The sequence below is a fragment of the Psittacula echo genome, assembly GCF_963264785.1.
Source record: "Psittacula echo genome assembly, chromosome: 8".
Classification (NCBI taxonomy): domain Eukaryota; kingdom Metazoa; phylum Chordata; class Aves; order Psittaciformes; family Psittacidae; genus Psittacula; species Psittacula echo.
The window spans coordinates 5,866,212-5,894,182 of NC_137744.1; the positions used below are offsets into that span (position 1 = coordinate 5,866,212).

At 43.5% G+C, this 27,971-nt stretch overlaps 1 protein-coding gene across 1 annotated transcript; it reads left to right on the forward strand.

The window, feature by feature from the left end:
- Nucleotides 1-27,971, forward strand: LOC308224769 (sodium/hydrogen exchanger 2-like; the record flags this gene model as incomplete). The annotated part of the gene is made up of 12 exons (XM_080624975.1): nt 1-277; nt 1,212-1,675; nt 2,031-2,281; nt 5,984-6,201; nt 10,037-10,233; nt 15,074-15,163; nt 17,155-17,225; nt 18,384-18,548; nt 19,254-19,368; nt 20,671-20,805; nt 25,246-25,312; nt 27,835-27,971. 12 exons carry the CDS (start codon nt 1-3, stop codon nt 27,969-27,971), a joined length of 2,187 nt encoding a protein of 728 aa, XP_080481101.1.

Genomic DNA, 27,971 nt, shown 5'->3' on the forward strand with positions numbered 1-27,971 from the left:
ATGGAGCATCAGAGGCCAGGGTGCAAAGCTGCAGCTGCTGTCCTAGCCTGGTCCTTGCTCTTCTCCGTCCTCCAAGCCACCAGGGTCAGAGCTCAGCAGGGATCCCCACCAATGCCACCGTTAGAGGATGTCATCTCGGAGAACATCAGCTGGGCTGCTGAGGAAGCTCAGGGCAACGAATCCTCAGAGCACGCGTTCTTCTCTCTGGATTATCAGCATGTCCAAGTCCCCTTTGAAATCACCCTCTGGATCATGCTTGCATCCTTGGCCAAAATAGGTAAGGTATCTTGAGAGGATAAGGAGGGACAAGGGTTTCTTTGGGGATGGCTTGGGCAGGAGTGGCCACTGCTTCACCGATCTTGGAGCCTGAGATAACATGCCAAGTCCCAAGGATGCACAGATTGTGTGCCAGACATGCTGCACACGTAGAAAATAAACACTCAGTTGCATTTGTGTTTGGAAATGATGTTTTTCCATCTGGAAGTTCACACCTGTGCATGCTGTTGCTGTTAGTAGGAAGAATATCGGGCTTTCTAGGAGAAGGAATTTTATTTAACTGCAGTATGTACCAAAGTGTGTATTCATTTCAGTTAACTTGCGAGCTACACTACATGCAGGTTGTCCACTGACACCTTCGTCTTCAAATGAGAATGCCTTGTTCTTAAAGACCTTAAGTACTTGTGGTTGTCAGCATTTCTCTCTAGCATTGGGTGTTGCACAAGGCTGACTGTTTTAAATGTTGCCTTTAGCTTTAAGTGTTAATGATTAAGTAATATCAAAAGTGGCACCATTTATAATTGAGGATGCTTTCTGTGATTATTTTTTTTAATGTATAGAATCCGTATTGTTTAAAATTAGCAGTTGTTATTTATGTAGGTGCTGAAGATTAACTAGATTAAGTCATAAATGATTCCAAATATGTTTTTATTTATGCAGATTTAGTTTTTCTGTTTGCGTATTACCTAAAATATATCTTTAACCTTATGCCATGATGCAATGCAGGCTGAACCAACAGTAGTTTTAGAAAGTTTGGTATTTTCAGTGATCTTTCAGATCTTGTAGCAAATTTTTGATTGAGTTCACCTGAATTGTGGGCATTGATTACTACTACCCTAAGGTGTAGCCTGTTGAAGGTGGGAGCATGTTTGATGCTATTTAGCCAGTTTGGGCTGGTGAGATAATATGGCTTTCATCTATCTGTCCCCTTCCAGGGTTTCATCTCTACAACAAGCTGCCTTCTGTTGTTCCCGAAAGCTGTTTATTGATATTTGTAGGACTCATCATGGGGGGAATCATCTATGGTTTAAATGACAAGTCACCACCTGTTATGGACAGCGACATCTTTTTCCTGTACCTCCTGCCACCCATCGTCCTTGACGCAGGTTACTTCATGCCCAGCCGTCCCTTTTTTGAGAACATTGGTACAATCCTCCTTTACGCGGTCGTGGGGACAATATGGAATGTGTTTGGGATTGGCTTCTCCCTGTATGGGATCTGCCAAGTGAAAGCCTTTCGCCTGCAGGATGTGTCATTGCTCCACAATCTCCTGTTCAGCAGCCTGATCGCTGCTGTGGATCCTGTGGCAGTGTTGGCTGTCTTTGAAGAGATACATGTCAATGAAAAGCTACACATTTTGGTCTTTGGTGAATCGCTCCTGAATGATGCAGTGACGGTGGTAAGGATTAGCCTTTATTTAGAGTATTTAATGTTCAGAGGAAGGGTGGGTTGGTGCTGAGAGGTGGGATGTGAGATCTGCAGAGGGAAAACGCATCGACAGTCTCTTCTAGCATAGGACTTCTGGTCCACTTCTCTAGGCTGAGGTCCTTGAAGCTCTCGGGTGAACATCTCTTTGCATAGATGTAAATGCATGTGACTGCCACAGCACTACCGTAGTAGGAACCCAACTGACAGAGAAAGATGCTGACTCTGCACTGTCAGATATCCCAGCAGCGTATTTTAGTGTCGCTGCTACATATGGCCATGTCTGGTTAATATCTTGTTAACATCTGGTTTTCATGTTTTTCACCCAGGTACTCTACAAGCTATTTCGATCTTTCTGTGAAATGCCAACCATCAAAACTGTGGATGTTTTTGCTGGAGTTGGAAAATTCTTTGTGGTTGGGCTAGGAGGAGTCCTAGTAGGTCTTATTTTTGGGATGACCGCTGCCTTTACCACGCGATTCACCAAGGATATCCGTGTCATCGAGCCACTCTTTGTCTTCCTATACAGCTACCTTTCCTACCTCACTGCTGAAATGTTTCACCTTTCGGGGATTGTGGCGTAAGTACATCCCAGCATCTCATCTGTCCAGGAAAGCTTTCTGACTGTATTTACTGAAAAGTAACAGAAAAAGATTAAAGTTTGCTTAGTCAGAAATCTCTGTATAGCAGTGAACACTGAGTATAAGAGCCTGTGGAAGAGCTGAGAGGTATAACCCCATTTCACACATTACACAATAACACATCGATGGTAATAGCTGCAAGTCACAAGCAATCCAGATGATTCCTGCTGGGCAAGCTTCCGATGGCTGATCGCTTTGTGTAGGTTATTGAGGAACGTTTATTTGAGCTCCATGGCTTGCGTTTGGAAATCCTGGGCATTCAAGCAGTGAGATGTCTAGTAGATTTGCCAGAGCCAGAAGAGGCTTTCTTGGCATATTTTGCTATTTTTTCCATGTTTTGCCTAGCCAAAACCAACATTTGAAGAGCTGCAAGGAGTATTTAATCAACTCCTCAGCCAAGTTGGGTCTTGGATAATAGTGTTAATGGCCAAAAAAAGCTCACCTTGGAAAGCAGAGACAGATGAAAAACAGAGTGATTCAGTCATGGTTTCTGTGGGCTGGTATCCACTGAATTTGGCTCTCCTACTTAAACTAAGTCAGCTGGCACTGAGGATTGCAACTGACTATTTAATATTTCCCAAAAGACATACTTAGACTGCATGGACAGCTACAGTGTAAACAGCTGTAAATCTGATAATAATGAAGATAAACCATTCCTATATCTTGCAGATTTCGTTTCCTTGAATGGTTAATAGAAGCAATATTCTGGCATTACTGAAAACAATTCTAGCTCTGGGAATAGGTAAAAGAAAGCCTATTTATAGGACTGTAAGACAGAACAGTGAAATAAACATGCTGCATAATCATCATGGAGCAGAAAACATTCAATCCTAATGGTGTCTCCTTCTATCAATCACAATCTACTATACCCATTATGGAACCCATTTTCTATTCTTTTGAATAATGCATTGTCTCTAAAGCAAAACAATTGCAAAGGCAGCTGATTCCTGCACTGCTGGTCTTATAATTGCCAAATTATAAATGCCTCTTTTATATATCTTGATTTCAAACAATTCCTTCATTTGTGACCAGGGAATACTGCATTGAAAGGAGCAGATCTTGGCAGTTTGTTCTTTGAAAAACAATTTGATTGCCAAAAAAATCAGTTCTACAGAGTCAAAAATAAAAAAATAAATCTGTGAATGCAGCTCAATCTGCTGAACAGCTCTGCACGTGTCTTTTATCTTCGTTTGGTCTTCTTTTGGTTTTATTTTTTCCTCTTGCCTTAGTATCAGTGTCCATCTTTGAAGCTGTGACAAGACAGGTCAAGCTGGTTCCTTCTCTGTGAATCTGGTGTGAACCCGTATCCATTCACGAATAAGTGCTCCCAAACCACAGCTCTGGAAGTCACTTGCCCAGAAATGCTTGTTGGATTTCTTACTTCTTAGCTGGAACTGTTTTACCCGCTATTTATTGAGGCAGGAACAGAAGAATTTATTATTTTCTTTTCAGCCTGTGGCTCAATCTCTGTTACTTTTTCTGGCTCAGTGCTTTGCGCAAAGTGGGTCACTCTGAAAAGGATAAATCAAAAAAGACCAGTTTAAGGAAATTTTAAGGTATTGGTACATTTTCTCAGGACATGAAAGAGGTGCGCTTAAACAACGTTAGACAAAAAAGTCTCACAATGCTGGGTAAGATGGAATCTCTTTCCCCAGCAAGAGTATCCTGTCTCTCCCGAGCCTAACCTTTCGTATCCTGTGCCTTTGCCGCAAGTCCTCTCCCTGAAGTCCAGCTTTAACTTCAGACAAACCCAAATGTTTTTTTCCTTCAAAAAAAGGTATGGGTTTATTTCATGGCAATGAGGGAAACCAAATGAGAATTATTTTTAAGAGAAAGGAATAGGAATGCGTGGGTTTATTGTTGTTTGGGTTTTGTTTATTTAAGTTTGGGTTGTTTTGTTTGAATCTAAAGCCCAGTAATCAGTAACTCACAGTTGGTGGAAGTGCATATTCATTTGAAAAAGTGTTTTTGTTTTGTTTTCCTTTTTTTCCGACCACATATCTGATAAGTATCTTCCCATAATAGTGTTGCTAATTTTCCTAGTGCTTTAGAAATGAGTGTAGAGCAGAAATGAATATAGTGGTTTTCCATTCCTTTGTCTTGGTCCAGGAATCGATGTTGAGTTGTGGCAGCGAAGATGTGGTAGAGGTTCACTGATGAGCTAAGAAACGAGCCATTACTCTGCTTCTGTTAGCAGCAGTACAGGTTAGGAGCAGAAATGCAGTGGCCAGCACTGTCTTGCTATTTAGCTATGGGAGAGAACACCGGGGACTTTGGTTTCGTACAAGTTATAAGCCCACAACCAGAGCACAGTCAGCTCTGCCCATCTGCAAACTCTCATTGCCGGGGGCAACCCTGTTTTCCATCAAAGGCCAGATAAAGCAAAGAATCTTTATTGGGAAATTCAGCAGTTAAATCATAGAATGGTTTGTTTTGGAAGGAACCTTCAAAGCTCATCAAGTCCAACCCCTGCGGTGAGCAGGGACATCTTCAACTAAATCAGGCTGTTTAAAACCATGTCCAGCCTGGCCTTGAATGTCTCCAGGGGTAGTGTCTACCACCTCTCTGGGCAACCTGAGCCAGTATTTTACCACCCTCATTGTAAAGAATTCTTTCCTTGTATCCAGCCTGAATGTCCCTGTTCTAGTTTGAAACCATTACCCCTCTTCCTCTCACAACAGGCTCTGCTAAAAAGTCTTTCTCCATCTTTCTTTATAGGCCCCTTTTTAATGTGATGGTTTCACTGCAAAGCAGTAACTGCATGGCAGTTTTCTCAATAGCTCTTAGCTGAGAAGGTACATTCTGGATAAGATGCTGTGGAGGTCACTAGCTATCTTAACACCTATTTGCATCTATGTAGGTCACTTACCTGTCCTGGTCACAGCTAGTGCTTAAAGTCAGTCTGCGAGACCCAGGTGCACTTCTGCAAGCCGAGGACCTACCTCTTTGTATGCTTCTCTGTGTAATATAATAAACAGAATTGCCATGATGTTCCATTGAAAGCAATTTCGAAATTAATAAAACATTTGTGTAGATGACCTTAAAAATATCAATGGAAATCAGATCTTGGAAACTTAAAAGTCATTTTGCTGTTCCTGGTGCAATATTTAGAACAAAGTGTTTCTGTCCAGGTTGAAATATAAAAAATGGAGCTTCGACTCCTTGAGCACTCAACAGTTTTGATCTTCTAAGATTGCTGGCCTCAAAATGTACTGATTTGCAAAGCTGATGAATTAGGCTATCCACATGTACCCTGTAACTTGAAGAACCAATTATCCATGAAAATTTGCAAGGCAATTGTAAGACTAAAGTTTGGCAAAGTTAAAATGCTGAAAGCAGTGTATTATGATGGGAAGAGTTGGGTGTTGTTAACTGTAGGTATTGCTGCGTGGCTATGGTAAATGCAATAGATAGTGAGTCATTTAGCTGTTAAAAACCAGATTCAGACAGTGTTGGCAACATTTATAGTGTCTATTGTCCTGGTGTTCCTCCTGATTTCGTTGGACTGATGTAGGAGGTGAATCATTACAGTGAGATGCCTGCAAACATGTAAAACTTGATGAAGCCTTTTTTTTTTTATACATGGCAATGTGTTAGTTTTATGTGCTTAAGTATAAACATTTTTTGTTTCATTTTCTCAGCATCATTGCTTGTGCCATGGGCATGAAACGTTACGTGGAGGCCAACATCTCTCTGAAGTCTCACACCACAGTCAAATACTTCATGAAGATGTGGAGCAGTGTTAGCGATACCCTCATCTTCATCTTCCTTGGAGTTTCCACCATTGGAGAAAATCATGAGTGGAACTGGCCGTACATTTGCTTCACTGTCATTTTCTGTCTTGTTTGGAGAGCACTAGGTATGCTGAAATTATAGGGTTCTTTTGTTTGTTTGGTATGTTTTAATATATATTATTATTTATGGGAGTGGAAAATGTAATTCCATTTAATGAGAGAATGCTCCTGTCCCCCATCGTCCTTTCCTGCTCACTCTGTATGTGTGGTTATCCCAGATGTGAATGCAAGGGCTGAAGTAGGAGACCCCAGCCAATGCTTCCTTCCTCTATTGCTTTCTCAATAGCAAGTCTTGATTTTTATTACAATTTCCTACTCTGTGCACTCACCATAGACAGCACTGGTGCTAAGCAGAATTTCTTATGACATCTCTTTTATCGATATCTCTGCCTTAGACCCTCCTTTGATTGCTATGATTTCTTCTCCTATTTCAATGCTTATTAGACCCTTGGATTCCTCACAGTAGAAGGGAGACTGCAAGTACATAGCTTGGGATCAGAGAGCTGTGTAAAATCATGAGGCCTCTGACAGCATATTCTGAATTGCAGAGATTTAAGGGATTTAATTTGTAACAAGTTTGTGTACAGCAGCATCCTTAAATGAGAAACTGGAGGAGCCTCCAGCTGTTCCTAGAGATGCTGTTCTGCTTTACAGAAGAGCATCTACCTTGCTTACTGCTGGGTAGATGAAAATTGGGACCCGAAGTGTGAGGATGCTCCTGCTCCTAATCAAGAACCTCAGATAAGGAGAGAGAATGACAGAATTGCACAGAATCAGGGAATTGCTGAGGTTGGCAGGGACCTCTCAAGGTCATTGGGTTCAACCCTTACTTAAACAGGGTCAGCTAGGCAGGACTTTGTCCAAACAGCTTTTGATTGTCTTCTTGGAGGAGACTCTGCACGATCCCTGGGAAGCCTATTGCAGTGTTTGACCAATCTCACAGGAAAAAAGTGACCAAGATTTGGTGATAACAAGAGGACCAGAGCTGTGTATTAAAACTTTTTCCTGATAATTGTGGCTAAAGATAATTTTCTTGATCACTTGCAATGAAAACCTGAGTCCTGGTCCCAGAATAATCTGAGATCCTATTTTCCTGCATTGCAAAGGACCAGAAAAACAGATACGCTGCTTTGTGTCCCCAGTTGCATCTTTGCACTGATTTGGTGCTTCAGAGAGACTGATTCTCTGTTGCTTCTTACATTGTGCAGTTACTGTCACCAAAGTGAGTGCAGTGCCTGCCTTCCCATTTATGGAAGTTTATTAACTATATCTGCAAGTATAACAGCACACATTTTGGCAAAGAATTTGACAGCTAAAACCAATTCAACAGGATTTATGCTTACAAACCACTGAGTCAGAGTGAACTCAAATTTGATAGACACTTCAAGAAATTGCTTAAATAGGATTGGCCATGATTAGCAAGACATAGCGGAGTGGGTTTCATTAGCTGTTTAATACATGCCAAGGTTTGTTTTAATAACTGCACCATAAATGCACTTGGAAACATGCTTATTAGTTGTGTGAATGTTCAAATGTTTTATTATGGGAAAGTGGTTTTCTCTAAATTATTTGTTCAAGTTCTTAGTTTGACTTTTCTTAGTTCAAAAAATTCTTCACTGCAAGACATGAGGAACATAATAACATCACAAGATCCTCTGGCTCTCTAAACACAGCTCCTCTGATTGCATCCTCATATTATGCAGCATGTTATTAGGGAAGAGCTCAGTGCAGCAGCTAGGAAAGAAAACCCTTTTTCCATTCAAAATCTCCCTTGATTTAAATAAGACCACAAAAACCAGGGCTGAAAAATCATCTTGCACATCTGATTCCGGGCAGGGTGTCCCTTTTCTGCAGCACCTTGCTGGAGAGCCATAGGTGCGCTGGGAGGGCATGAGCTGGGCCAGGTGCTGCACAGGCTGGGAATCTCCTGTCTTGGAGGTGGTGGCTGAGATGAGATCCTGACTTGCTCAGACCCAGCTGGCAGCTCTGGACGTGCTTGAGGCACTGATCCAGAAATGGGAGGCACCCATAGAGTTTGCTTGCAGGAATAGGGGACTTTCGGGTCAACAATACTGGGGTTAGTGCCTGAGCTGTGATCTTGTCCTCTATTGGACCCTCCTCGTGCTGTTAAACAAGAAATGATTCTGCTGAAGCCTGAGACCTGGAATTACTTTGACGTAGGAGAGATCAGCTAAAAAGCAAAATGCTCTAATCACATTACAGCACTAATATTCTACCGTTATCCAAGCACTAGGGAGGTTTCCTTCTGCACTTGCTCAAGGTCCATCTCCAGAGGAAAATATATTCTGCTCAAAATGATGAATTGTATGTCATGTCTTGGGGAAAACTGGCCTTGAGTTAGTTTAGGGAATGCTAATGATAATTTATGAGGAATGATTAAATTAAAACAAAGGCCATGATATCAGCTCAAGTAAATTTTGTTCCTTTCAATCATCAGCACTGCCTGAGCTTTACAGTAGCTGCAGACGTGAGCTGAGGTATGCTTTATTTACTTTATTTGAAGTTAAAAAGAACCCTGAAACGGATGTACTTCGCATCTGCTGGCCTGGGTACGAGCTCCATGGAGATCTGGAGATGGGGAAGGTGTTGCAAGGTTAATTGAGTTCGTTATTCCTGAAACATCCCCAGCTTTTTGTTTTCTTCAGACCGGTCTGATGTGCAGTCTGCTATTTTTAGTTGCGTGTGTGTGGGAAGATGTTTGATACGTGCATTACAAGTGCACTATTTCTGAAGTTTATTTCTTCTCCAAACACCCTTTAGAAAAGCAGCAGTGGTGTGGGTCCAGCTAATTCCTAGTTAAAGTCAGTGTCAGTCTGTGTCATCAGCTCTAAAAATGGCCATTAATCTTCAGGAAAAAAGATGTTTATCATATCTGTTGGTACTAGATCATGGCTTACTGATTTAAGGCCCCAATTTTTGTACCTTTCTGTATCTCTTTATGTATTTGCAAATGGCTATAAATTACATCAGTTATTGTGCCACCTTATGTCATCTTAAGTTCATACAACATAAATTTTTGAGTGAAAGGTTTGTGAAGAAGCAACATTTACACAGGCAGAAGAGAGCTGCTTATCCAAGCTCCTGCTTGGAAACTTTTGGAAATTGGAGGGTAATTCGTGGTGAAACTGTTGAGAATCGTTTGCCTCGAGAACACTTATAATGTGAGCAATTTACTCATTTGTTTGCACCAATTAGAGTAAATCAATTAGTATTTCAATTCAGTTTTTGGAATCTGGTTCTGTGCCGTTATACGAGTGAAGTTTTGGCTGGCACATGACTATGGAATTGCCCTAAAAACTTTCATTAACCACCATCAAAATAAATCTTGTTAATATATCCTATGCTGCCAGTAGTTCTTGTTTGTTCAGTGTTTAGCTGATGCTTAACACTGAGTCACCAGGTAAGCGGCATGTTCTGGGATCCGTGGTCATTGGAGCGGGATGAGAACACTAAAACTCCCCTGCAGAGCTCAGAGTCCTTCTGAAGGAAGCTCTGGTTTCCCAGCTGGGCTGTAATAAGCACAAGGTTGAGTTAAAAACCAAGAGAATTTGTTACAAGATGAGCTACCTAAAACTGCATTTTATAGCACAATTAATAGGCGTACAAACTCCCAAAACTGTGGCCAGTCAATGGTGGTATAATACCCCAAATCAGAAATGCATCAGGGATTAGTTCGTAAGCGAACAAATCAAACACAGACCTGTTGGACCAAGCTGGAAGAAAAGCTCTTCTCCAATGGCATACTGGGAGCATACCTTGTTCCCTGGCCAGTTCCTCATGACTGGTGTTTGCCAGGTCAGAGGTGTTTTACAGTATAATGCTTTGCGTTGTATCTAATTGCTCTTTTGGTTTGATGCTTCCATCTTTCCTGCTTTTCAGGGGTTCTTGTGCTGACTTTCTTTGTGAACAGATTTCACGTGAACACCATCACCAGCAAAGACCAATTCATTATAGCCTACGGGGGTCTCCGAGGAGCCATTTGTTTCTCTTTGGTTTTCTTGCTGCCTGACTTTCACAGAAAGAAGCTCTTCATTGCAGCAACAACTGTTGTCATCCTCTTCACCGTGTTTGTACAGGTAAAAACAGTCTTGGTGTCACTAGCAGGTGTAGAGAATAAGCATGGTTTCTTTCTTTTCCAGGCAAATAACCAGTACTAAGCTATTAGGTGGATACAAAGATTTTCCAGTCATTAAATCTTTCCCTCTATTGAGTGGTTAGGCATATGAAAACTTAAAATTATTACTGAAAGAAGCAGAAGGCTTGGGAGGTTGACAAGCAGTTGCTGACTTGCAACGCGTGCTGTGCGTTTTCCATGATAACTTGTCCCATCTTTTATCCGGTCCATCCTAGTGGGATAGCAGTTTTGAAAATTGTGAAGAATGATGCTGGCGTAGGTTTCCTCTCTAAAGCAGTGCTTTTATGTGTTTTATGTGCGAGCAAAGCCAACACAAATCAACCTCTACAACTAGTTTGCTGTTTGAGCAAGGTAAGAGCCACTTGTTATTGGAGGCCTTGTTGTGAAATGAAATGCTACCTGAGCCGTGCAGTAAAATGAAGATCAGTTTTCCTGATCCCAGAGGTGAGAAGATGCTGGAGATGTTCCAGATCCCCTGAACGCGGGCAGTAAGAACTGTAAGAAGTTTATACTTTGCTCGTTGCAGCTTTGGTAGTTCACAAGTGGGACAAATTTAAAGGGGCCTAATTTGGGGGAGTGACTTTTTAATGGTTTCTGAAAATGAGTTTTATTGGGGCACCCAACAGCGGAAGCAACAACAGTCATTAGTTTATTTTATATTTTGTGTCAATGTCTGAGATGTTTTCACATTCATGCAGCAAAGCAGCTGCAGTTATTTTGTGATGATGCAGCAGGAAGGGGATTGCTTTAACTCTTCCACTGGAAAAAAAAAAACAACTTTGGGTGTGTGTCTTGTTATAAAAGCAAGGAAATCAGAAGCGAATAGAAAAGTCAGCACTTTTGATTTATTTGCCTTTAATCTTTCTTCTATAACTGATCCCTAAGCCCTGTTGCTACCTGCTTTCTCTTTCTGCCCTGGTGATTCTTGGCTTGTTTCCTACCCACCACCAAAGCTTCTGCGAGTGAGTTCAACCTGCCCACATCACGCAGCAGCTGCCAGGGTGGGAGAGGGAGGTGAACCCTCAGAGCATTGATTGCTCCAAGATATTTGGTTTATTGTTTGAAGCATGGAGATACCTTCCCCCCCCCCGTTTTAAAGACTGATTTCTGTGTCTTTGGAGTATGCTTTGCAAAGGGCAATCCTACAGAAAGGCTGTAGGAGCATTTGCAGCTTAGGCTGCTCTTTGGGACCGTATGAGCAGCACCACATCTGACCCCAGCTCACGGCTGCGTAGTGGGCGAGGATGGACAGTCTGCAGCTGGGGCAGGACGGTGCTGGTATTGCTCTCCTCACTAATCATACGCTGTTATTTTTGACGGATTCTGGATGAGCACCCTGCCAGGTCTGTGATGGAGAGAGCTTTTCTCTCCCTCAGGCACAGGCTGAGGTTGTAAGGAGTTGTTGAGCTCGGGAGGAGCAGGCAGACAGCATTGCTCTGACATCTAGTGGTAAAAGCATCCTTGCAGCCTTCTGTGTGATGATTTTGGAGGTGTCTCCCTGCTCTTTGCCCAGCAGCAAGTCTGTGTAAGGGCAAGGCTCCTTTCGGGCTTTCTTTGAAATACACCTCTCAGCTCACCTCAGAAATGCTGTCGAGTTTGGAGGAGAATGTGGTGGGAAAGTTCGAGTTGTCTGGTCCTGAAGTGAACAAGACTGATGTCTGCCTGGTGTGCACCATCCCAGAAAGCGGAGCGTGGGTCTCCATAGGGTTGAAGCAAGCAGGATGCGGGTCTGGGAATGATGCCATGCAGAAAAGCTCCCCAGGAGCTCCGGCTGAAGAGCATGAGGTCCATGCAGAGCTGCTGACCCGGGGCTGCCCTCTTCCTGCCCTCGGATGGAGGAAGCAGAGCAGCAGCCGGGGCTCTGGGAGCTGATGGGTCACGGTGGCAGCTGCTGAGTGTCCCCATAGCTGAGTATCAGTCCACAAGAGCAAATTCCTTTCTCTTGGCCTCCCTGAGCCCCTTAGGTGTGGGTGTTGGGCACTCGGGCAATGTGGAGGATTGGTGTTGGCTCTCTGCTTCCCCACATCCACCTAATCCACATCATGAGCTGAAAACATGGTCAACGTGTGACATGCTGATGGGCTCGGAGCTGAGACCCGCAGGGCAGCTGGACCGGGCACAGCTTTCAGACTGAAAGGAGGGAGCAGGGGCCAGGGATAGGGGAAATGTACTTAGGTGGAGGTTGACGAGTTTTAAGATGCAAATGTGGGTCAGAAATTGAAAAGACACGGTCACTAGGCACGTCCGCTCATGCAGAGACGCTCTTGAGTCTCAGACAAAGCTTGTTCTAAGGCAGCAGCTCTATTCTGCCGAGGCTTCGGAAAATCCTTCCCAGGACTGGGAAAAGGGCTTTTGTGTAACCTCAAAGCTCAACTGGTGATGTCATCTCCATGCGAAAGGGTGAGAGTTAAACAGGGTCCCCTGTGGGTACGTGTCGGCGGGACGACCCCTTGACCTTCAGCCATTCAGCAGGAGCAGAGTGTCTATAAAGACAGACTTTGCTCAGGCTCAGGATACCTGCAGTATTGTGTAGCTGAGGCCACCATGAGAACAGGGAGGGTGGAAATAAACTTAAGCTGAAACAGAAGGATATGAACTTTTCAATGCCGGATCTCAGCCTATACATACACAAATAGAGACATGTATTAAGATGAACCTTTACAAACGATTCCTACAGCTTCTGAAGTTCGTGGCACTGCTGCCAGCCACATTGATGGATGCATTATTGAAGAATTAATATCTTTAATATCCTAGCACCTTTGATGGTGCTCTGTCCCTTTAGGTGCAAAGGACAAGTGAAATATTGGCTACAAACCAACTTCTGTAGATAGTGGACTTTTGCTGTTGCTGTTATTTTGTACAGTAAGTTTTCTTTATATTCTCAGTGATATCAGTACAGACTTGGCAGGGGGTGTCTGTGTTAAGATAGGACGGAAGCTAGGTGAGAGATTATCTGGGCTGTTTTAAGCTGGGGAAGGCCAGCAAAGCATCTTGTCGGAGCACAAACTGACTTCATTTTCTTAGGAATCCTCATCACACTCTCTGAAAAGCCTCATGCTACATGAGCTAGTGATCACCATCTTAGCCTTTGGGCTTGTCCATACATGGGTCTATCAGTGCATTACACAACTCAAGAAATTAACCTATTTTGGCCTTTTTTAACTCAGTTGCATAAGGCTGTTCTCACAATGAGCCTGGTTGATAATTCTGAGAAGTTTGACTGAGCAATTGTCAAGTCCTCAGTGCTTCTGAGCAGGCCTGGATATGCACCATGTAGCCCAGAAAGTCCTTCAAGGAGCTATGGGCTTGGAATGTTGCAAAAAGCCATTGTTCTTCCTTTCTGTGAGGTTTACAAATGAAATAACACGTTCTCTGTTTGAAGTTCACTCAGTCTATTGGCCTCTGACCTCTTGCATGAAATTGCTAGCAAATGTAATAATTAAGAGTGGTGTTTTCATTTTTTGGCACATGTGTGAGTTTCTTTCATTTGATTTGGGTATTTTTGTTGTTTGTTGCCTGAACCCACCCATTATCTATTGAATTGCTGGTGGTAGAAAACTTTGTATGAGCCATGATAGAGTTGTCAGCATCAGGTGATGCACTTTCAATGAATTATTGCAAGTGGGTGGAGGAGCATCACAGGGGACCTGCGGGTGTGTTGTGAAATAACACATGGTCTGAGACAGCACATGGGATTCCACTGATGCTCCCAAGGTCAGGAAGGGCCGAAGGAATTCAGGAGTTTAAGTTTGTGATTCCTGGTCACAAAACTCCAAAAGGCCACTTTAAAATGAAACCAAATGCAGCTGATTATCCAGCGAAGCCAAGAGATCAATTGCATAGTCTCTACTTAATTTTTGTGATGTCTGTTATTTCTGAATTTGTGAGTTTTATGTTATTTATTCTGAATAGCAATGCTTTTTTATTGCTATTAGCTATTAAAATGACACCTTAATTGTTTCTGCAATTAAAAATGTGTTCAGCTCTCCTCCGTGCCAGCATTTGTGACATTCAGAAGCCATGAACATCAACTACTCCATCATTTTTGCCATAAACATGTCCTAGAAAACTCATTTCACACCAAAGCCAGACTAAGAAATGTAGCACAACAGCACTTTAGAAGTTCTCTCACGAGGCTTAAATGGCATCAAAACTCTTCCCTTGACCCTTCTCACCAGGTGGATACTTTGATTAGTAAACTTAGCCACCGGCAGGCCATCAAAGATCGTTGGGGTAATGATCTGTGACACATAATACTCAAAGTTAGCAGACAAACACTGGTGGAGGCTCCGTGCTGTGAAGTCTCAAGGACTATCATAGTTTCAGGCATTCAAACTTTGAACGTTTCAAGCCTCTTTCCATCTGGTAGGCTACAAGGAATAGCATGCCACAGGCTTGACCCTGAAATTATTGGTTGACTTTCTGTGGTCTTTGAGATGCCAGATGAGGAGAGCGGAGCATTTCCCCTCTCTGCCTACCCCCATCCTGAAGCCTTTGTGTGAGCTCCCACTGGCAGGCTGCTACCACAAGCAAACAAAATGTTTGGCTTACAGCTGGAAGAACAGCTTCCAGTCTTATTGAAGCTTTGCAGATTTTGCCTTGCTAATAAAGCAGAGCACATGAGAAGCGTTAGCTCAAACATCAGGTCTTGTTCTGGCAAGGAAGGAAGTAGCTGTGGCTCAAACCTGTGCTGGTGACATTTTTTTTCCCAGTGCAGGTACCACTAAGAGCGCTTGATATGTGAAGAAAGGCTGATTTTTGTCTTTGTGGTTGTGCTGCAGGGAATGACCATCCGTCCTCTTGTTGACTTGTTGGCTGTTAAGAGGAAAAGAGAGAGTGCTCCCACAGTGGGAGAGCAGATCCATATTCGGGTAAGTGCATCCATTAAAATGCAGCCAGCATTTTCCAATATGCTTTGCTGGTAGCAATGTGGTCCTCCTGAAACGTGTGTGCCTCCAGGGACTCTACAGATATGCAGTTTCAATCTTCTGCAGGTCCCTTTCCAGGTTTAAAGTTTTATGCAGCTTCCTAACCATAGGTTATTACTTGCAATGGCATAGCAGTCACCAACTTAGACGGATGTTGCATTAGGTGCTGCACAAACATGACAGAGAAAGATGACAACTTGCCCAAAACTTGTAGTCTAACCGAACTCAAACATTTCTGCTTCTCTGTAAAGAGTGAAAGAAAGAAAAAGAACCTTGGTTGCTTTCGGGGTTGGGATCTTCCGTGTGTTCATCAGCCACATCACTGCCATCAGTTTGGACATTTTTGCAGAAAAAAAAAAAAATTAGAAAAAGGAGGATAAAGGCTGGAATTATATTGGAGGGAACCATAGAAGTTCCCCCTCCCTGGAATTGTTCAAGGCCAGGTTAGATGTGGCTTTGAGCAACCTGCTCTACTGGAAGGTATCCCTGCCCATGGCAGGGTGTTGAAATTAGATGATTTTTAAGATGGAATTCAGTTCACTCTGCTTTCGCCATCCAAACATTGGCCTTTCTAGTTATAGCGGATTTTTTCAGACAGGGGATCAACTCCATGAGGAAGCAGGGTACTCTGCACATTTAGCTGAGGCTTTGCATTTGCATCTCTGTCCAACGTAGAAGTCTGTTTCTGAACCTCATTGTTTGTGCCCAGACACATTTCTGTGGGTATGGCTCCTTCAGACGTATTTTTATCTTCTTTTTGGATAGCTAGAAATAAAGACATTTGGTCTGAGGACATTCATAAAAACTGTTTGGCATCCTCACAATTAGGTTGTATTGCAGAGCTTTGTCTGAGGTTAACAGAACAGTTCAATAGGCTGAAGAGTCTTTTCCCATCCTGAACAGAGAATACTTTCTTCTTTTGTTAGTGTGTGAATAGTAAATAATCTCTGGAAATGTGTTTATTAGGAAATGGGAGCTGAAAATGACTGGATACCAATTAAGTTAAGTAGGGAAAGCAACAATGCAGACTGGGATGCAGAAACAGCTTTCTTCCTCAAATTTATTTCTCTGGATAGTAGGGATATTCTTGCTTGCAAGAGTGATGACCAGTGGGGGTGAGGTAATTTGCTGGTCCTCCAACTGTATGACTGCTAATAGCTAATGACATTAAATCTGAACCAGGCTGCAGGGCTGAGTCAACAGCTCTGATTTTTTTTGTCTCTGACCCCACGAAAAATGTCAGAGCTGGAGGAAGCTCCAGGGACATTGGTATACCTGAGTATGGAGGACCATTGACCTGCAGCAGAGCAGAGCCCTCTCCCAGTTGGGGCTGCCAGTAGGAGAGGAAGCAATTTGGGAAATTGTAGAAATTAAGCTTCTAGGTGGAAAAATCAACTTGTCTGGGATTTTTAATATAATTTCAAACAATAATAATCTTTTTGTGTAAGGCACAATGTGGTCAATTATTTCATTTAGTGGGAAGCGTCTGGGGGAAGACAGTATTTATTATTCAAACCAAAGCATGTTATCTGCATCTATACGCTGAAGATTCCAATCTCCTGAGACGCATTGTCGTCAAAAACCTCAATATGAGCATTTCCTGCTTATCAAGGCCCAATATGCAGGACATGCAAGCCATCAGCCGTCCTGTACGTATCATAAAGAGCAGATCCACCTCCCTCAGTGATTATTCTTTGCTCTCACAGACCTGAAAGCAGCAGCCAAACCACTTATTGTACTCCAGAGCAGAGGGACATACGTGGATGACTGGATGGGGAATTAGCCCGCCAGCCCCTCTCCTTGTTTACCAGTGCTGTGTACCGAGCTGAAAGTGTCTCCTATTTTGTCTGCTGGCTTTTGATGTTTGCTGATTGGGTTCATCACATATGCAATACATGCAACTGGTGTATAGCAAAATCCTCTTTTCTGTTTAGTTCTTGGATCATTTGTTGGCTGGCATTGAAGATATATCTGGACACTGGGGACAGTATTACTGGAAAGACAAGTAAGGATTTGCCAAAATACAACTGTGTACATGTGTAGAAAAAATAAGGCTGGTTTCTATTCCCTAAGTTTCCACTGTGGGCAGCTGGGTCTCATTCATCCTTGGGGCATAAGGGAGGGGAGAGAGGGACAGCTTTTCCTTGTCCAAGGTGAGACCAGGCTCTTGGGGTGCTTCCTCACTTGCAGGTCACATATTGTGCTTCACCCTAAAAAGACCCTGTTCTTCTCTGCTATTGTGTTTGTTCGGTTTTGTCCAAAGAAATGAAACAAAAGGGCCACGCCAGCACAACACACAGCCCATGTAGCTTCAGCCTGTCCCTGCCTGCAGCAGTGCTGCCCGCACTCTCCTGCCTCTCTGGCCCTGAAGGAGCTGAGGACTCCAACCCAGTGTGTGCACAGTTAAAAACTAAAAGTATGAAGCACAACTGCTTGCTGTGGACTGACAAATTATAGCAAATCTCTGCAGATCTCTGTTGCAAAGTGCTCAATTTTCACTGAACTTTGATGGATTGTACACGTAGGAGGTTTTTTTTTGTTTTAAATGCAAACAACCTAAAATAAATTAATAACAGTTTATCAGGTTTATTTCTTTGGCTGTGCAGACACGAACGCAGCTAACTTATAGCAAGGACTCTGGTTAATGCAGCTGGCAGGGATTTCCTTAGGAATGCCAGTACTTGGAAGTGCCACTAGAGGGTATGGGAATCGCTGCTGGCTCCCTTCGAGCAGGTTTGTGAACAGCCAGCGACTGCCAGACTTGAGCGTCAGTATTTGATACCGGCTAGATCTTTTCCAAATGTTGTGCTGCATTTGAGCAGAAAGTGAGAGGAAATGGCGCAAGAGGGGATCTGGAAGTGTTTAAATCTGTTGCATCCCTTGGGGCTACTGCACATACTGGTAGCACTTACAGTAGAGTTCATGTTAAATCTGGCAATTTGGGGAGCTTTTATTGTATTTGGCAAAGTTTTCGTATCTTAGCTTATGTACTGTAGTGCATAAATAAATAGCAACTGATCTCTTGGACTGTTGATTTCTGGAAAGAAGGTAATGGAATATAATGGAATATGAAGTGGTCAAGGGCTATAAACCTGCTGGCTTGCTTTTGCTGCTGGGGTGTTGTGGGAGGAGACTAAACCCATTTTGTTTCATTCTCAAACAGATTAGAATATTTTAACAGCAAATACCTGCAGAAGATCCTACTTCGAGAATACGACCAGCCAAAATCAAGTATTGTGCTTCTCTATGAAAAGCTGGAGCGCAAACATGCCATTGAGCTGGCAGAAGCAGGGCAGCTGGGGCACGGCCTGTCTCACCCATCCTTGCTGTGAGTGCTCCTTCTCCTGCAGTTGTTCCCTTTCCGTCACTCATTCCAACCAGAGGGAGCAGTTATTGAAAGCTTTTGCAAACTTCTTGGCTTCTGCTGCTCTTCCCTGCTGGGCTGTCCCGCGGGAAGGAGGAACTTAGCTTGGACAAACGCTAAGTAACCATGATTTAAAGATTAGCAGGTGGGTATTAAAAATGGTCAGGTGGATGAGCAGTGTACTGGCATGGGTGAACACTCTTCATTCATGACGGGAGGCAAGCCTCTTTTACATGGAGGCTCGCCTGTATCCCCCCTCAGAATTACACAGAAATGGTGCTCTGAGGAAGAGGCTTTTACACCATTTTTTTTGATGGCTTTGCACCGTTGTGTGAACTGAAGGAACCAACAATGAGAATGAGCATTGGCTGAGATGAAAGGGTCAAATATTTGTGTGTCAGAATGGCCAATCCCATCCCTTACAGAAGGTTCTGCTCTGCCACAGCTCCCCACAGCTATTCTATCTACCAGGGAGCACATGGATGGGACAGCTCTGATGCAAATACCAAATGCCCCATCTGCAGTGAGCTCCATCTGCAAGAATTATCTGTTGCTTGTGTTCCCTGGTGGTGGAATCTGAAAGGGCTGCCATGGACACTGGGCTTTGGGGATGCACTGATTGTGCTGCTGAGCATCTTCCAAAATAAGGCATTCTGGTTTCCTTCGCAGCAACAATGACAGGACTGTCATAACAGACACAAAATGGGAGGATACTCTGAATCCGGCTGTCCTGGATAACATACAGGAAATATTGGCAAGGAACCTGTATCGAATAAGGAGAACGGTATAACTTTTCCCTCAATCTGTACTTTAGATGTCCAATAACAAAAGTTATCTCAGTTATCCTAACAGCCTGAGCAGATGTTATGAATATTTACATAATTACTAATGATGTCTCTTTGTGAGCAGAGAATAGTTGGCTGTGTGAAGCCAGATCCAGTTTCCAAGTCAGTGGCACGTTTCTGTTTGCAGCATGACAGCTTTTGAAAGGTTCACCCAGTCAGCCTATAATTTCATGAAGTATTTTAGGCATCAGCACCCAGAACCAGAAAGGAGAAAGGAGGAGCACATGGATCTTCAGGCATCAGGTTAACAGATCCAGCAGCTGCAGGAGCTCCTGGTTACCTACAGGGATGGGGTTATCCTCACATTGAGTTTTTTCTCATAGAACAGAGCACAGCCAGTGAGCTGAGAGGGAAGCTTAATCTGCAGATGTTTTAAAACTGCTTGGCAGTTCTGCCATGGAACTGGTGCAATTGGTTAAATAGCACAGAAACCATTTGCTGTTTACAGAATAACTTACGAATCTGAGGCTTTACACAGCACCGAGGACTGTGCATTTTAATCGCTGTTTGCATGGTGATACATGGAGCCTTATCCTTAAAATCCACCTAAGCCTTTGTTTTACAGATTATGCATGAAATACTGAGTCCTTGGGGATGTGGCTGGTGCTGGTAGCTCAACACAGGGATCAACCTCCCCTTCCTGTGCCTTTGCTGAGCAGGGAGAAGCAACTAGATAAGGCTGGGAGGGAACCTTCAGGAATGGTGAATGGGAGGAAGATGAAGGCATACCTCTTGTTTGCAAATCTTCCTGGATCCAGCCTCAACCCTTGTAGGGACATTGTAGTGACAATGGCAGTTGATGTTAGTGAGAGATACGGCTTTGGTTGGTATATGGCTTTTGAAGCAGGATTTATGGTTCCTGTTGATTGTGTGATTTATATCTGAAGTTGGGCTGATATAAAATATTCGAGGGTTGGGCAGAGGCACTGAGACTGAAGACACCTTGAATAGAGAGGTTGATGTGTCACCTGGACTCATAGAGATGCATATCTGTCTTGTCACTCAGTGATCACTTGGGCAGCTTTGCGTAGAGAAGCAGATTTTGAAGTCCCATCTTCCTTCTTTGGCTCTTTCCCTCCATGCCATCTCTCTTACTTGGACAGATCAGTTTACCCCCATAACTAGGCAAGATGATTACAGGGGGCGAAACCCTGGGGGACACAGGTATTAGTGAGGGGATGCTGCTGCAGAGAGAGGGATGGTTCCATGTCTGACAGTGGTCTCTCTGGTGCAACGTGCAGGGGCCAGCGTACAACAGGCACACCCTTCCCGGAGAAACAGAGCCCGTGGAGCATGCCAAGGAGATCCTGATCCTCCGGCAGAAGAGCCTGCAGGTGGAAGTGAGAGGAAGTGATACGGTCAGCTCTAGGAAGGAGGTAAGAGGTAGCAGTGAACTCTTGGACCTGCACAGACCATGCACAGACCATGCACAGGATGCTTTCCCTGTGCCAGTATAACAAGTGGTAGGAAGAGTGCTGTTTAGCACTGATGATATTTCTTTTTAAAGACAAATCCTGTTACCATAAATAAAAAAAAAATTGTGTTTCAATCCTAAATTACATTCCAGTGAGTAGGAAATATTAAGAAATAAAACCAAAACAAAACCAAAATCCAGCACAACTCCTAACAAACAAATGAGCCATCTTGGGTGCAGCACCGCTCAGTGCTTTGTGAACACAGGCTTCCATCCGTGCTAGGAAAGTTATTTACTGAGCAAATGTTATTAATTGGGCTTCAGACCGTGGATTCAGAGGTCTGTTTTCTCCCATGTTTTCTTTTCTGGGAGATTTCGTTAAAGGCAGGAATTTGGTTCACCCGTTGTCAGTGGCCCAAGATGGACTGTAAATATTTGAACCTCTTCAGTGTTTTTTTTTTCCCCCCAACTCTTTGAAATGGCAGAAGCATCATTGTGAGATTTGTTATTTATTCTGGAGGTGAGCTTTTTGCTTTTAAAAGCAACTATGGTTCTGGGCAGACTTGAAAGTAAAATAGAGGGAGGTGTTGCATACTGGATTCCGGAGAGAAGTGCTTTGAGTCCAAATTCATTGCTGGCACAGCTCCATGTCAGTTCATGCTATGAACTAGAGGAGAAACAAGGTAAATATGATGTCTGTGGCTGATGAAGACTTTTGCTGACTTCTCTGGAAATCAGTGGAAGAAGTTGGGCCAACATTTCCCTGCAGAAAGACAAAACGGTCCAAGAATGTTGCATGAGGAGCAGGCTTGGTCTTTTCAGTTCATTCCATCCTCTGTAATTCTTGCTCTAGAGGAAAAGCAATTCATATTATTGCTCCCAAACCCTCAGGTCAGCAGCAGTAATTGCTGAGCCATCCCTAAATTTCACCTGCTGCTCTTAATCTTAGGTTTTGATGGCTTGAGCTAGAGCACTATGCAAGTGCAAACTGTGGTCTCTAATCTGGGCAGCAAGGCTCCATCACTAAGGAGAACAGAAATGACCTTTTAAAAAGAAATAATTTATCTTTCTTTATTTAGATAGTGATTTTCCATGACAGCACAAGAACTTGGGACTGCTGCAGGCTTTCTTTTGCTCTGATTTCTTTGTTCAAACACCAGTCATTGAAGAACCCACTGAGAATGACAGTAACACACCAAATGCTGCTGCTTCTCAACCCTTCATTCCAGAAAGGTGTTCCGGCTCTTGCAAACAACTTGAAAGATTTAATTTGATCATTTACATGCTGATTGGTACTTACAATTCAAAATAGATAGGCAAGAACATGGCATGTTCCTGTAGAACATTTGGTATAATTAAACTTCAAAAGAACAACATCAAACTAGGGCTGATTTTGAGCACAATGTTACGTACTTTAACGACATTTGCTTGTTAACCCTTGTGCTCCTGCCTTCCCATTTGCTGCTGCTCCCATTGGGTACTGCAGTGCATTTGGAAGGAAATTGAGCACCTTTGGGAACACTGTTTCTCTGTCACTTTGCATACTTAGAGGTGGCCTTTCAGAGAACAGAATATTTTGGGGGAATTGCAAAAGCAGTAGAATTCACTCTCTATGTATCCTGGTTCATGGATGGTGGCTAATATCCTATTGGGATGGCAAATGCTCCTGTGGATTTTGTGAAATGCCAGTTTGGTGCTGAATACTGCTGTCTCTAGCAGTCATTTGTTGGTGCTAACTGCACCTCTTTACAGCAGCCACCTTTGCTTTGTGCCAGTCCAAGTGAAACAGGCGTCAATATGGAGAGCTGATTCCAGTGACATCTGTAGAGGAGACTCTAAGCCCAGGAAGGATCCCTCTGCACCCAAAAGGAAAAGTCAGGTGTGTTGTCTGTGATCGGCAGCTTATCTGCTAATGTTTTAGAATAGCTGCCTCATTTTACTGCAAACAGAAAGAAGGTGATGCCCAAAAGTGATGGGATAATGTGCTAGAAGAGCCCCAGAATATTAACACGAGGTGGGAGGGAGGGTGGGTGCTGTTCCTGCATGCTGTAGAAGGACAGATTGCAGAATTTGTCAGTAGAAAGAAGGAATATTGTGCTAAAAAGTAGATCTTGGCCCATTAAAAGCAGCACAATATTTTAAATTTTTGGGAAAAATGAAATCACTTAGATTTAATTTCCTGTCAAGTTGACAAGCAAATGGCATTTTCCTATTTAAAAAAGAGATGAATGAAAACTATAGCTAGTTAGTGTTTAAGATCTTTCTAATTGTCAGTTGCTCCATCTTTTGTAGTCCCAAAGGGAAGTGTTTGGCCTTCCAGGTCTTGAGTCAGCAAGAAAAAACTAGATGCTGTCACGTCACGCATCTCTCTGTTCTGCATTTCACCACGAGATGGAAGCATTACAACTGCGTTTGCAAACCCAACTGGAAATCAAGGAACTGAGAAACAAACTTTAAGCAAAGGGCCACTGAAAACCCTCCGGTGCTGGTGGAGTGCCTGCACGTCTTCTGTTGCCAGTCTATTCGATAAAAGCTTTGGTGACATGTTCAATCAGTTCGGTGTTATGTGCTGAGTGAATCCTTAAAAAATCCCTTTGGTTCAGTAGAAACACTGCTGCTTCTGCTTGCTGGCCGTCTGCTTATATAGTTTTCCTTTTCTAGTGAAGTTGGTTACTCCTTTGCTATCAAAATATAAAGCTGTTGCAGCTCAGTTGGATTTGTCTTGTAATTTATGAGGTGTGGGTTGGTCTTTTCCTCCTGTATCAGTCGCCACAAAATAAGGGATGTGTGGAAGAGCATATAGGTCTGTGGCTGCGCTAAGCTCGGGAGGAACCAGCAGTGAAGCTCATCTTGCCTGATGGACAGTCCATCTCCCTCCACTGTTGGTGTGGAGAAACCAGTGCCCTTGGCAGGATAGTCACCTTTTCTCTCTAACCTGGGTGGCTTTAGGTGCCTTAGGGGTCTATTACACTTTAGGTGTCTACCTTTGCTTTTACAGTACTGAGAGATGTGTTAAGAGGCCCCTGCCAATGAGAGGTTGGAGGGTGAATCGGGAAGGCAGAGAGAAGTAAAAGAAGAACAATCTTCATCCTTCCCGAGCCAGCAGTGCGGGTTAAATGATTTACACCAGGCAGAAAAGCCTTGGCAAGACTACGAGGTGATTTCAGATCTGAAATGCAGCCCAGAGGATTAGCTCCAAAACTATCTATTTCCAACAGAAAATTTGCCTTCCTCCGCCTCAGGACAAAATTCCTGCCGAATGCTGCTGCTTGCTGGATCTGTGCATCACCCTGGCTCTGAATGCTGTCCAGATTTTGGGCTTGCCTTGTTTTAGGCAAGGATCCAACACAGAGTGCGCTGGCAGGGCAGTCTCTGGGACCCAGGACAGCTTTTATTTACCACTGAGCACCCAGAAAATCCTTGCACCTGTAGCCAGGCAACTTTGGCCTCTTTTCTTCTGCCAAACACGAGTACACTCCCCCAGAAGGAGCTTATTTGGAGCTGCCTGTAAGCCATGTGCACAAATGACATACTGCCTTTGGTAATTATGTCGGAGCCCTTTCATGGAGCATGCTCTGAGAATCGTTAAATGCCCCTGGGAATGGCTTTCCAGGGAACTGGGCGCTGCTGCTCGAGCCTGGAAGGCATTGTTATTAAAATGGTCAATAAAAGTGTGAACAAGGGATGGAGGGCACCGGTCCTCATTAGGGGAGGGAGGAGAACGAACTCAAACAAAACGCAAACCAGGCTGGGAGATGTCCAGAGTTATTGGCAGTCTGGGTTGCTGGACTGAGGTGCCAAATCACAGCTGCATTAAGAGACTTATTCCCAGTTTACAGAAGCACTGAACAATCCAGGCAGCATTGTGCTACCTGAGGGCTTTGGGTTTTTTTTTCTTTTCCATTTTTTCTTTTTTTTTATTTTATTTATTTACTTATTTATTTATTCTCCTGAAGGGTAGAGATTAGCTCTGGAGTGAAAGGACAGGGAGCTCATTAGTGCACAAGCTCCTTACCTGCCTCCTTGGTCTGCAGCCAAAGTGAGGGAACAGCCAAAGTGAGAAATGTCCATGCCCTGAGGATGGGCTTTGACTCCTGCACTCGCCTGCCCCGTCCCCCCATTCCAGGGCTGCTCACTCCTCTCCTATCTGCCGAATCACTCCTGGAGAGCTCAGACCTCTTCCACCAACTCGAAACAAATCAGCATCTGTAAATATTTCCTGAACATCTATTCGGTCTATTTTTAGCTATAGTTCTTTTTGTTTTTCTTGGCAAAAGTAAAACGAATGGAAACAAAGTCCTTGAAGATTGCAAATGGCTTGTTTATGAAGCAGGAGTGTCATTAACAGACTTGGTAGCAATCTTCATAAATGCATTAAAGTACTTTTCTTCCTTAGTCACAGAAGGATGACTCCTACTCAGAGCAGGGTGACTCCAGCGTGCAGCCCAAGCTGTGCCGTTCCTTCACCGGTAAGCTGGGGAGCTGGTGGGTGCTGGTGGTGATTTCCTACCTCCCCTGAATGCCAGGTCCCATCCCTGTGGCATAGCCCAGCTGGGGACAGGGAGGATGTGCTGAGTTTATGGCATATCCATTACAGGGTTTGGATTTGGAAGGCAGTCAAGGCACAACCTCCTGCCCTCTCTACCTTGCAGCCATCAGCAGCAGGAAGACCTGGGCTGTGTGTTGCAGGCAGAGTGGCAGGGGCGTCACTCCAGCCTAGGGGACAAAGTGGTGCTCCTTAGATGAGCATCATGAGTGAGGGAAGTGCCTTTTCTCAGCCCGACCTGAGACAAGACATGGTCTAGTGGTGGACTTGGCAGAGCTGGGTTAATGGTTGGACTGAATGATCTTAAAAACCTTTTCCAGCCTAAATGATTTTAAGATTCAGGTGTGCTGGGATGCACTGCTGGCAGTGAAGGTGCTCCAGGCTGCTGCTCAGGGCAGGCAGTGATGCTGGGAATCATCACAGTGAGAGATCTGTCCCAGTCCAGGTGTTCAACCTCCATACTACTTACGTGCTGCAAGGGGGTGCATGAGTTTACACAGAGCTTTCTTGTCTCTTGTGTCCAGCCAGGACATGAGCATTTGAAAGTGGTACTGTTCTTCGTGTTCTGCCAAGCACTAAGATGTCTGGCAGTAATTGCAGATCATTCTGTCTACGGTGATGCTACTGAATAAACTAAATCCTTATAAAAATAGATTACATTTCAAAATGTGAAGTTTGTGCCAGAATTATTTTCAAACATTAAAGATTATTTCGTTTCTCACTAAGCATTATTATAATGCATTTTGAGTGCCCCATTAGCAGCACTGTCTGTTTTCAATATCAGTCACAGAAAGATTAGTGGTCAAGACCTCATGTTTTCATAAGCTTGAACCCAATTTCTAGATAACTGAAAGCTTAGATTTCACATTAAAAAAAAAAAAAAAAGGTTTATCAATGAAGCTTCACACAAGATGTAGCTGGTGAAAACTGTAGGCAGTCATTTTAGCCTCTGAACCACAGTGGGGTATTCTAAGATGATGAAGGGAGTGGAGCATCTCCCTTATGAGGAAAGGCTGAGGGAGCTGGGTCTCTATAGTTTGGAGAAGAGGAGACTGAGGGGTGACCTTATTAGTGTATATAAATATATAAAGGGGGAGTGTCATGAGGATGGAGCCAGGCTCTTCTCAGTGGCAAACAATGATAGGACAAGGGGTAATGGATACAAACTGGAACACAAGAGGTTCCACTTCAACTTGAGAAGAAACTTCTTCTCAGTGAGGGTGACAGAACACTGGAACAGGCTGCCCAGGGAGGTTGTGGAGTCTCCTTCTCTGGAGACATTCAAAACCCGCCTGGACACATTCCTGTGTAACCTTATCTAGGTGTTCCTGCTCTGGCAGGGGGATTGGACTAGATGATCTTTTGAGGTCCCTTCCAATCTCTAACATACTGTGATATTCAGTGGGAAATGGAGCACTGAATTTTTACAATACTTGGCACAAGACTTTTCAGCAAAGTTGTGTCTGTGAAGGTGACAATCATGTCTGTAAAAGTGGTTGTACAAAAGAGTCAATGTTTGTTGGAAATAACAAGAAAAAGTAAACTTGCTTCCCAATATGGGCTGAGATAGTTTGACTGGGACTAATATTAATGTACAGAATGTTTCTTTATTACATATGCTTATTACATACAAGTTTCTTTTCTATCTTTTTTTGTCCTTCAATTTCAAATATTTGCTTCCTTTGTAATTTTCTTTAAACACTTAACCGAAAACTTGCTAAATAGAGAGCCATGGAATAGCTGGCACCTTCTCTGCACAAAGGTAACTAACTACAGGGTTGCAAGAGTGGATGGGAGGAACAGAAGTGGGTGGCATTTGTGTGTTCATAGGATGGACATCCACTGGGGATGTAGCTATTTTGATCCACAGTTTATAATGAATGTTTATATTCTTCCTGAAGAGAAACCTGCGTGTAAGGAGCGAAAGTGATAAGAAGCAGGGTTTTTCTCTCCCCAGGAAGATGTGAGCATAAAAGCCCCCACCATACTCTGGTAACACGGCTGTAGGAGACTATAACTCTTCAATCATGATTGCTCGTATATCCACCCCCCAAAAAATCACTTAATGTGGCAAAAGGAAATGATAAATGCTCTAGCAGGACACCTGCATCTTGAAAAGCTCTTTTAAGGTAGTCACCAATATGATTTTTTGTTCTGCAAAGTTGCTGGTGGGCACTGTCAAAAGAATGATGATATTGATCCGGAAATGTAACACATTTCGCAGTACAAAATAGGGTTTAAATGGTCTTGTTTCCCCCTTTTTTTCTTCCATTGAAACACTGATCTTTGTCCTCTGTTTTATAACTGAAAAGTGATCCCTGCAGTGGTATAGCACACCCCCAACGAGCAAATGGCCACCTCCAGTAGCTCTCAGTATTCCTTCATTCCCATTGACCTACAAAGAGAATGCTTCTCATACAAGTTGGTGTTTTTCTCTTCCTGCAGTGGGGAATGCAGAAAAGCTTCTGGAAGTGAAGCAGAATCGGTCCAAGTCAATGTGTGTTATCCCACCACTGCAGCCCAGCGGTATGGCCTGGGGGGAGAAGGAGGAAGTGGAGAAAGAGCTGGCTTTGGAGATGTGA